The sequence below is a fragment of the Ailuropoda melanoleuca genome, chromosome 10 (assembly GCF_002007445.2).
Source record: "Ailuropoda melanoleuca isolate Jingjing chromosome 10, ASM200744v2, whole genome shotgun sequence".
Taxonomy (NCBI): Eukaryota; Metazoa; Chordata; class Mammalia; order Carnivora; family Ursidae; genus Ailuropoda; species Ailuropoda melanoleuca.
The window spans coordinates 110,383,756-110,394,801 of NC_048227.1; the positions used below are offsets into that span (position 1 = coordinate 110,383,756).

An 11,046-nucleotide genomic window follows, 5' to 3' on the forward strand; every position below is an offset into this window, starting at 1 on the left:
TGTTTTCACTATTTTCTTTCTTACAAGAGAAAAATGGGTTTTTTTCTCTCCAAAGTAAACAATGAAAAAGTTCTTTGATGGAGGAAACACTTCAGCCGTCTCAGAAGTGCAAGTGACTTTTGCTGGGTTGTTTCACTTTCGGTGGTGGGAGCTGTATGGCCGAGAATATTAAATGATACTGTGAGAAATGGGGGAAAAATGGAAAAAAGGGAAAAAGAGGAGAGCTTCTTCTTTGAGTCCTTTAATTCTGATACCGTTTGGTTCCTGGGTTTTGTTTCTATAGTAGATGTGTGAGACATTCGGACCTCGGCCGTCCTGGCTCTTGCGGCATGGTGTTGTAGCCTTGTGACCCTGCAGAAATCACAGCAGCCGCCCGTAGCGGGACCTGGCTCAGCCCTGTGACCTGCCCGTGTCTGCCGCTGCCAGCAGGACCCCCGCTCTTCCTCCAGGCTCCCGGGGCCCTGTGTTGTGATTTAAGGAAATGAGTAAGGGTTGTGTGTGTTTTTTTTTAACTTTAATAATTTAAATGTAAATACAAAACATAGAAATGAAACACTGGAAATTACGTTTTAGGAATTTCTTTTGTTTGATAGTTTTAGGGACATGCTTTCCAAAGCCTGGGGCCCACAGATCCTACATCCAAGTCTCTAGGTTGTTCAGTGAAGACTCCTGGGCATCATGCTTGGTAAAGCAGACTTTCTGCATGCAGAACCCAGGAAAATGCATCTTTTACAGTCTCTGCAGTGGATTCTTTTTACACTGAAGTTTGAAAACTGCTGGTCTAGGGGAATAAGAGGGCAAGCTAACAGGGTAAGTTGGTGGTCTTTGCACCAGCATTCCGCTGTGGCTGTATTCTTTCCCACACTCGGAGACAGGACCTTTTAAACATACTCTGAAAAGCATTCTTAACAATGCAGGATGCAGCACAGGTAGGAAAAAAGCCCTAGTTTCCCTCAAAACAGAGTCCTTAAAAAAGAATATTCTTGGTGAAGTACATACTTGCTGGCCTTTGAGGGTTTCTTTCTTTCAGCCAGGTAGGTTTGTTCATGTTTACTTTCTAGTCCTTTACACCTTCAAGCCCAAGGGTGTCAGAAAGAGAAGAGGTTAGTGTCTTTTATTCTTTTACTGTATTTCTACAAGAAGCATGTGATAACTTGCTGGTGCAAGGAATAATGGTAAGTGGACTTTTTTTTTTTTTTTTTAACTAGGGGGAACACCTAATTTGAAATTATTGTGGCTGAACCAAGAGCCTGGAATGCAAGTCCGGCGCTTGGATGCCCTCCTAGGCTGTTTGGACCTTTCCTCCTCCAGGGAAGAGCTGCAGGCGGTGGAGAACCCCTTCAAGGCATTGTGCTGCCTCCTGATCTACCTCTTTGTGCAGGTAACCTCAGCTCCTTGTTCTAGGTGCTGCACTGGCTCCTCACTCCTGCCCTTGCCTTGTGTGAGGCGTGGCGCTGTGCGGCCTGGCCCTGGGCCCGTTCCCGTGTCGTCCTGTCCAGAAGCTGCCCCATAAGCACGAGTCCCTTGCAGCTGTTGAGCTGAAACCGGGATCCGTGGTGGCACGCATATTAGACGCTTGTCTGTGTTGGACGTAGAGGCTCGTAATGCATGTAAGTGTAGTACAGGCATGGGAAGCCGTGCAGGTACGTCTGCTTTCCAAGCACTTTGAACCATGTAGTGCCTCCCTTGGTGCTGTCACTGTCCAGGAAGTTGCTCCTGTCCAGGGTCCAGTGTTGTGGGGAGAAGGCCTGGTGCTTCTGGCCGGCGCCTTCCAACGTCACTGCTCGAGCAGTTGTTTACTGAGCACTTCCCTTCACTTTCCAGTCTAGGACAAGGCAGTGGGTACCTCCTGGCATTATTGGGGCATTGCATTATGGAAAACATGAAATGTGTTTACAGAAGTGCCCAATAAAATGTCTGCTGGGGTCATCATCATCACAGTCTGTGTCTTCCCTGCCCCATTAAACCAAGGGTTGGAGGCCTCACGTGAGGAATGCAGTGCTAGGCCCTGATTGGTAACCCTCAACAAGCTAGGCGGTTTCTGTTTCATTAGTTTTACACTTAGGTTATGTGTGAAAATGATAAAGGCCCATGGAAGTATTTGTCTTTTTAATAGTTGCCCCTCTGCAGGATAATGTTTGGACACCTCAGCGAAAGAAGGCCCAAGTCACTCCCTCTTCCAGTCCCTGTTCCTCGCACTTCCTTTCCTTGGCTGTATTATTTTTAAATGATTTTGTCTCACATTTGTCACAACAACAATAAAAAAAAGTCCTTTGCAATCACGTCTGTATTTCTTCAGCCCATCTAGACTTCCTGTCCTCTTGACGCCTTTGAGCTGTCTTGCCTTCTGCTCTGGCCTTTGTATGTGGTGGGTCTGGGGACTCCTTTAGCATAAACGTCCAATTTTCATTTGCCTGGAATAGAGAGTTAGGGGACTGTTTCTCAAACCTGAATTCACTTTATGAATTATTGTCTTTAAGAAACTCACTCTTGGGGCGCCTGAGTGGCACAGCGGTTAAGCGTCTGCCTTCGGCTCAGGGCGTGATCCCGGCGTTATGGGATCGACCCACATCAGGCTCTTCTGCTATGAGCCTGCTTCTTCCTCTCCCACTCCCCCTGCTTGTGTTCCCACTCTCGCTGGCTGTCTCTATCTCTGTCGAATAAATAAATAAAATCTTAGAAAGAAAGAAAGAAAAGAAAGAAAGAAAGAAAGAAAGAAAGAAAGAAAGAAGGAAGGAAGGAAGGAAGGAAGGAAGGAAGGAAGGAAGGAAGAAAAGAAAGAAAAGAAAGAAAGAAAGAAAGAAAGAGAGAAAGAAACTCACTCTTACCGTGGAATTACATTTCAAGGGAGCTTTATACTGATTTTTCTTTTCCTTTTCCAAATTGTTCTTTTCTCTTGGCTCTGCCAGTCTATAGCTAGTTCTGTGTTTTGCATTTTGTAAAAATGTAGTATGGCTAAATAGCTCCTAGAGATTTTATTGCTTTGTTATTGGTTTCACATGCACCAGTGTAAATTTTAGTTTTTGCTTTACTGTTTTTGAATAGAACATTTTGTTATTGGTACCAGACTTCGCAATATAATTGAATAGAGGATGGATTTTTAAGTGTAAAACTGCCTTTCTTTTGATATCATGTACTAAATATGCAAGCATGTATCAGTTAATATTTTCTGTCCATTGTTCATTAGTGTCCAGGTGGCCAAGCTAGGGCCATCATGGGGATTGGGAATGGTGGATAGCCATGAGCTGAGGTTTCTCCTCCAGAGAAGTAAGTGTGTTTTCTTCTTAATACTGTCTGTGTGCATACGAACTGTCACTCATTGGACACACATTTTGAGTTACTCTTTCCAGTAAGAGGGTTGTTGAACCTGTTTGTGTCATCACTTGTGCTGGTGACTGTCAGTTACAAAAATCCGTGTCCAAACCACAGAAGAGTAGCTTCACATTTCCAATATCTCTATAAACCCGAAGCAAGAGAAGCATCAGGAGGAAAATTTCTACCTTTACCTTCTTTCGGATAAGACTAATGAATACCTTTAAATGAACGTCTCTCTGTTGTGAGTCAGCATGAGGCAGACATAGGATGTTGGTTTTACTTAAAGAGCATATTTAAATTGGAGCTTTTTGAAACTGAAAAACAGTGAATTGACCTATCCGTGGCATCTCCGAGATTAAGAAGGAACTGTAATATTATTCACAGGGTTAATTATTCTCTTAGGGTTCCATAAGGCTAAAAAGATAAATTTATAAAAATATTATACTTTTCTGTGGTTAAGCTTAAGTTAGATGTTTTGTTGTGTGACGTGGGTACAGAACCTGTAGAGAAACGAAATGCTGTCATAACCTCCAAGTCAACAACAACACTTTTTCTTAACCACTTCTCTGAGAACATTCTCTGGAAGGGGACGTTTACATCATAGGAAGCGTACAGTTTTTATAATCTCTAGTTGAGCAAATGCTTTAAATAGTAGCATCTGTTCTGTGAAATCCTAAGAAATCTGGTGTTACTAAGACTCTGGCACCCTCTGTGGTGGTTTAGACCTGTGCCTGCGGGAGCAGGTTACCTGTGAAAGCAATGGTACATGAGATAGTTCTCTTTTCTCATAAGTTGGTGCTTTAAAATCAGCCTTCTTCAAAAGTTGCTGATGGCAAGTAGAATTACATTCCAACAAACCCAGTCTAAACGGAGAGAGATGGGGTTTATGGAATAAAAAAAACGTGTTCTCTGCTCAGTCTTGCTTCTGTAGACTGGAGTCTTTTTTCTTGATTATCAGTACTACATATCTGTGGACTCTTTTGTTATTCCCTGAGATAGTTACACCTGTAATTTATACAAAGGCAGTAAGTAGTTCAGAATGGAACAGGGCAGGGTAGTGACAGGGTTGGTGCCTCCCGTGGGGCCGAGATGACAAACGCCAGAAGTATTTGCTTATCCAGGAGAGGTCAGCGGGTCCTGGACAGGGAGAGCAGGAGTTCCTAGTGAACTGTCTTTCTGGTTTATGGTGGGGTCATTTTTATCAGGAATAAACATTAGCCACTTTTATCGCTGAGGAAGAATCAGAATTCTTGCCCATGCATTTGTGGTTGTCATCATGATTTTTTCTGTTTAAGCCTTTACTTGCCACAGGACATTGTCCTCTATGGAAAGAATTTCTCGTATTCTTGTCATGGTGGTGGAAACACTGAGCAAGGGAACTGCCGTGCTTTCTCTGGCTGGCAGAATTTGGTGGCTGATCTGGAAGAGTCACCTCCCCGTAACCTGGGGAGGAAGTGTTCCCCTGGAGCAGCCTACTGTCCACGGTGCTCCCAGGCCTTATCCTCATTCCCATCATTTTCTCGAGACCCAGACTTTCCCCATCTGTCTCTCCAAATCCCCGCCCTCCTAGTTCTTGCTCACATTTTCGTTGGACCCCTTGATTCCACAGAAGATTGGAGGGGCTCATATATGGGGGTCCTGGTTTCCGTTCAGCTGGGATCTGAGTATGCAAGTTTCATCAGGGCTGGTGAAAGTGGAAGTTTATCCAAACCACCTTGATCACCCCAGCTCACGCTACAAACCCCTAAATTGCCAGCCTGGGAATTGGTGCCCAAAACAGCCGCCTGTGTTGCTCTAGGACTCGGGCTTGGTTGTGGCTCATGGCCCCTCCCAGGCTTTCTAGAGCTCCCCCCCTTGCTGCAGAGTGACCAGGGTCCTGTCCAGCGTGGCCCTGGGCATCATGGACTGTGGCTCTGGACAAAGAGGCCCCGCTGACCTCTGCCTTGTCCACGCCCCCTGCACACGCCTGTGTTTAGTTGTTGAATCCACGTGCAGAGTGTGGGGTTTCTCCCAGAGCTAATGCTGCTTCTCTCTCTCTCTCTCCCTTTCAGGTGGACACTCTTTGCCTGGAGGATCTGCATGCTTTTATTGCTCAGGCCTTGTGCCTCCAAGGAAAGTCAACGGTGCAGCTTGTAGACTTACAGGTACTGCCTGACTGATTGATTGTCACGGTTCTGGAGACCCCCTGCCTATCGAAGGGTCCGTGCTCTTACCAGCTTTTTCTTCTGTTGTGCTTTTTAAAGTTTTGGTTGGTGTTTCACAGAAAAGATAAGAAGGCATATTTAATCAAGGTGTTTTTATGATGTGCTGTGGCTTCCTCTCTCACACAGCGGAGCCCGGGGTCCTGCCAGGTTAGTGACGTTCAGGCAGAGCTGTGTACAGATGGCGTCCCGCGTTCCTTGAAAGTGGCCCTCTAGACCTCTGTCTCAGCTGGGTCACGTGCTCACAGGAGCTGCCTCATTCCAGCGCTGAGAAATGTGTTGTTCTTAATCCTGTCTCAGTATTGTGGTAACCTGAGGAGAATAGTCATTTTGATCCCTTATAAGCCTTGCTAACTTTAGGAAAATAGGACGCCTTTTTGTGGTGTTCATGATTTTAGCCCGTACACATTCTGTCCTGCCTGTTTTGTCCATGGACCTGGTCTCCCAGACATCAGCGACTGCTCTTTGGGGCTGGGCCACGTCCCACCCGCCCTGTGTCCTCTCCCAGTGCCTTGCATGTGGAGTGTTGAGTAATGGAGATCGTGCGCCCATGTTGCTTTTATTCCGATGTGGCCACTCACGGGCGTTTATTCCTTTAATTTCACGAACGAGCCATTGACAGCTGACCTGGCTTCTCTCCTCTGTGGCCGCACCCTGTTGGGTGCCATGGCTGTTTCGTAGAGGAAAACCTGTGGTCAGGTCTGTTGTTTGTGGAAACTGAGGACTTTGCTTTATAAATGCCATTGGATAATGATAATGAGTTTTATCTGTAGATTCTAGTTAATTGAATTAGTTTTCATTTGTGTTTCTAGTGAAAAAAAAAAAAACTAATAAATTTCATTTATAAACTTTTGATCTAATCTCAGAACTCTTCCGTACCACGTTTACTCCATGAACTAATCCTCGTAGCAGCCCAATTGAATACGGTGCAGGCTTTGTGTGTGTGGGCGGTTTCATTACATTATATTCAAGAAAGTTGTTTTTAGAAGTGGATTTTTCCTCCTTTTGGCAAGACACAGTTTTAAAAAGTGAATTTTGGGTTAGTACTAGGTTAATGCTGATTCTCTTTTATTGAGGTATAATTGACACATTATGTAAGTTTTGGGTGCTCAGCGTAATGATGTGATACGTGTGTAGACTGAAAGATCACCACAGCAAGTCTAGTGAGCATCTGTCAGCGCCCTAGTTACAAAGTTTTTTTTCTTGTGATGAAACTTTTAAGATTTGTGCTCTTAGCAACTTTCAGATACGCAGCACAGTATTATTAACCGTGGTCTGCACGCTGTATGCCACATCCCGAGGCTTATTAATGTTATCACTGGATGTCTGTACCGTCTGACTCCTTCACCCATTTCAGGCACCCCCTGCCTCCAGTGACCACCCGTCCTCTGTATTTAGAAGCGTTTGTTTTGTTTTGTTTTTTTAAAGGTTGCACATATAAGTGAAATCATACGGTATTTGTCTTTCTTTCTCTGACTTATTTCACTTGGCATAATGCCCTCAAGGTCTGTCCACATTACCACAGATGGCAAGATTTCACTCTCTTTTTTTATGGCTGAATAATACTGCATTGTGTATATTCACCACATATTTTTAATGAATTCATCCATTGATGGGCACTGAGGGTGTGTTCATATCTTGTCTGTTGTGAGTAATGCTGCCTTGAACATGGGTTGCACGTACTCACAAGACAGTGATTTAACTCCTTCAGATATATCCCCAGAAGTTGGGTTGCTGGACTGTAGGGCAGCTCCATTTTTAGTTTTTTGAGGAGCCTCCGCACTATTTTCCGGGGTAGCTGCACCAGTCTGCGTTCCCACCTGCAGTGCACGAGGGTTCCCCTTTCTCCACATCCTTGCCAACACTTACCTTTTGCCTTTTTGATGCTGGCCCTTCTAAGTAAGTGTGGGAAATCAGTTGGCCATCTATGCATGGGTTTACTTGTGAGCTCACTGCTCTGTTCCATTGACCTGTGTGTCTGTTTTTATGCTCAACCATACCGTTTTGATGACTCTAGCTTTGTAATATGGTTTGAAATCAGGGAGCATGACAGAGCCCCCAGCTCTGTTCTTTCTCGGGACTGCTCTGGCTGTTCAGAGCCTTTGTGGTTCCATACACATTTTAGGGGTGTTTGTTCTATTTCTATGAAAAGTGCCATAGGAATTTTTATAGAGATCACATTGGAGCTGTAGATTGCTTTGGATAATACGGACATTTTAACAATATTTGTTCTTCCAGCCCATGAGCATGGGGACTGTCTTTCATTTGTTTGTGTTGTCTTCACATTCTTTCATCAGGGTTAATAGTTTTCAGAGCACAGGTCTTTCACCTCCCCGGTTAAAGTTATTCCTACGTATCTTATTCTTTTTGATGCAATTGTAAATGGGATTGTTCTCTTAGCTTCTCTGATAGTTCCTTATTAATGTATAGAAATGCAACAGATTGGGACACCTGGGTGATGCAGTCAGTTAAGCATCTGCCTTCAGCTCAGGTTATGACTCCAGGGTCTTGAGATCGAGTCCTGCGTCAGGCTCCCTACTCAGCGGGGAGTCTGCTGCTCCCTCTACCTGCCACTCCCCCTGCTTGTGTTTTGTCTCTCTGACAAATAAAGAAAATCTTAAAAGATAAATAAATAAACCTTAAAAAAAAAGAAATACAACAGATTTCGTCCTGCAACTTTATTGAATTCATTTATTAGTTCTAACCATTTTTTGGTGGAGTTTTAAGGATTTTCTATGTAGAGTATGATGTCATTTGAAGACAGTGACAGTTTCACTTCTTCCTTTCAGTTTGGATGCCTTTTATTTCTTTTCCTTGCCTGATTGCTGTGGCTAAGACTTCCAGTACTGTGTCAAATAAAAGCAGTAAGAGTGGACATCTTTCTCTTGTTCCTCATCTCAGAGGAAAAGCTCTCAGTTTTTCACCATTGAGGATGATGTTAGCTGATTGCATTGAGTATGAACAACTGAGTATGAACAACACAATTTTAATACTAGGTGGTAGCCCCAGCTGCATGGCCTCCCCCACAGACTGCTATCCTGCTACCATGGGCCCGTCTGCCCCTTGACCCTCACCTGCCTTCCTCTTCCTCCGTCCTAGTAAAACTAAACAGGAGATAGAAAGAGGAAGGGACGTGGAGGTCATGCTGTCTCCTGCCTTGTTGGATGGTGTGGCAGCAGAACAAGCCATAGTTCAGGGTTCTCTCACTTGCTAGCTGCATGACCTTGAGCAAGTTCTTAGGAACATATAGCAGAACGTAAGTTCTCTCTTTGGTAAATACAAGGGGACGTCTTACATGCCTGTTGCCAGGATGGAGCATGGCACCGGGTGGGATGTCCTCTGTCTGTTGACATCGAGTGCATGATCCCACCCCCACCTTGTCACTGGCAGAGCCAAAGTGGGATCGTCTCTTGACACCCAGCCAGTGGTCTTTGCTATGAGAAAGGTGCCGTTTCTGGGAGGAAGGGGCCTGAGGGAAAGCGTGAGATAAAAGCGGACCCCCGCAGGAGCGTGCCTTGTTCTGTCCTCTCCCTTAGGCCCCACGCTTGCCAGTCTGGCAGATCTGAGCAGAGCGGGTACCTTCCCCGGGGCTGGAGCTTCTCCAGCAGAAGTGGGGTCTGTGCCAGCCGTTACTGACAGTGGTTTGCTGGGAGGACTGTGACTGGGCAGCTCATGTTCTCCTCATGTGAAGGGCTGCTCCCAGGGTCCACCAGAGCCCCTGTGGAGAGTGTCCCAAGGAGGCTGGGGGTTTTTACCAGCAGGGGGACTGGAAGCAGATGCGATTTCAGAGGCCTCTTGGCTGTCCTGGTTGATGGGGTTGGTTGTGGAGATGCCGTGAGGCAGGATGCTCCCAGGATCTCACTCCACTCCCTCTGCTGAGGAGCAGCTCACCTGGGACTTAGCTGTGGCTTTGGTTCCAGACCCTTGTCTTCACCATAAGCTGCAGGTGAACCTAGTGTCCCCGCTCACTGGTGCTCGTGGGGAATTTTTAAAATGCCCTGTGAGGTTTGCACCCAGCATTATTTTTCTTGTCCCAACAGCTCAAATACAGCTTTAAAATGGTATACAGATTTACATTTTTATTAAAAATCCAGGTGATTGGATTATCTGTATAAGAATTATTATATAGATGCACATTCACATATAGACACAGAAGTCTGCTATCTATGATAAGGAATACAAGAACTCTTAATCTGCAACAGTTCTATAAAAAAAAGAATAATGAAGAGAAGCAGGATTACTTATAATTAAGAAAAATACAAAGACAGCTTGCCTTCATCACTCACAGAGGGCAGTCGCATGGGTAACAGGAGACGCTGGCCCCCTCAGTGCTGAGAACATGTGCGAGGAGCTGAGCCGTGTGTAGGGAGTATTACTGTCTTCCTGGCTGGAGCTGTGTCCTCTCTGAAAGCTGGTTGTGTGTTTGCTGTTTTCCTGTTCACTTGTGTGACTGTCCGCGAGTGTGTTCTAGGGGATGCCATCTGCCCATTGTACTTTACATAGCTTATGGGGTCCTTTGATACTTGGCTTGTACAGCCCCTGTGAGAACACACACGGAGATAGGGGCGTACCCAGCATGAAGGTGGGATGTCTGTACAGTTAGGAGGGAAAGTCCGCTAAACGGTAGACTGGATCACACAGCGAACAGGTAACCTGTGAAGCACCTCTCTAAGCAGCTCTGGGTAGGGGGTTCTGGGGTTCTCGCATCTGTTGAATTTAAGACGAGGTTGCAAGGGTAGAGGAATAGTCGTGTGCCATGAGGTGTCCGTGGCGTGTGGCAGGGGGAGCCCTGGGCGCCCGGGATCCCCAGTGCCTGATGTGGGCGTGCGTGTGCTTGTGTAGGAATGTAAAGGGAGCAGCTGCTGCCTCACTCACCCACTCGTATTTTGTCAGATGTGGGTACATGCCCAGAGCATTTTGTAAAGTCCTCTAGAAAATAAGAGGTATTGGGGTTATCACCCTGCTACTGCTGAGCCAAATAGGGTGCACAGCAAGCAGACCAGCGCCTGCTTGCAGAAGCCTTTGGCTTCCCCCTGCCCCACCCTGCCCCACCCTGCCCTGAGCAGGGCAGTTCCTTTAAATCCCTCTTGGCACTCTTTCTGGGCAGAGCCAAAGGAACCATCCTAGTCTCTTTGCTCGTCAGTTTCTCTGCTGTGCTAGGTCTCCCTCCTGGCTGACTCCAGCCTCCTTCCATATGGAAGGCTCCCCATGTTTAGAACATTCCTGATTTCTCTCTTCTGTGCCAAGGACTTGGGGAGCATTGCTGAGCGTTTTCAGAGCCACCTTTTCTGATACTCATCACTGCTCATTGGAAAGTACTTGGTCATCTTTGATGGGGGGATAAAAGGAAAGAAATATGAGTTAATGGAAAATTCTATTATGAAATTTTATAATTGTCATATCCACTTGTTGTATACATCCTTTAAGAATAATGTAGTGCCCTTCTGTGTCTCTCACTATGGTCTTTAGTTTAAAATCCAATCTGTCTGATACGAGAATTGCTACCCCAGCTTTCTTTTGAGGTCCATTG

At 45.6% G+C, this 11,046-nt stretch overlaps 1 protein-coding gene across 12 annotated transcripts in view; it reads left to right on the forward strand.

The window, feature by feature from the left end:
* Positions 1-11,046, forward strand: part of FAM120B (family with sequence similarity 120B) — a 95,020-nt gene that overhangs the window by 35,794 nt on the left and 48,180 nt on the right. For all 12 annotated transcript variants that reach the window (XM_034669509.1, XM_034669501.1, XM_034669500.1 and 9 more), the window contains 2 exons: positions 1,209-1,381; positions 5,367-5,459. In XM_034669509.1, coding sequence (XP_034525400.1) covers positions 1,209-1,381; positions 5,367-5,459 — 266 coding nt within the window. The remainder of the gene's footprint in view (positions 1-1,208; positions 1,382-5,366; positions 5,460-11,046) is intronic.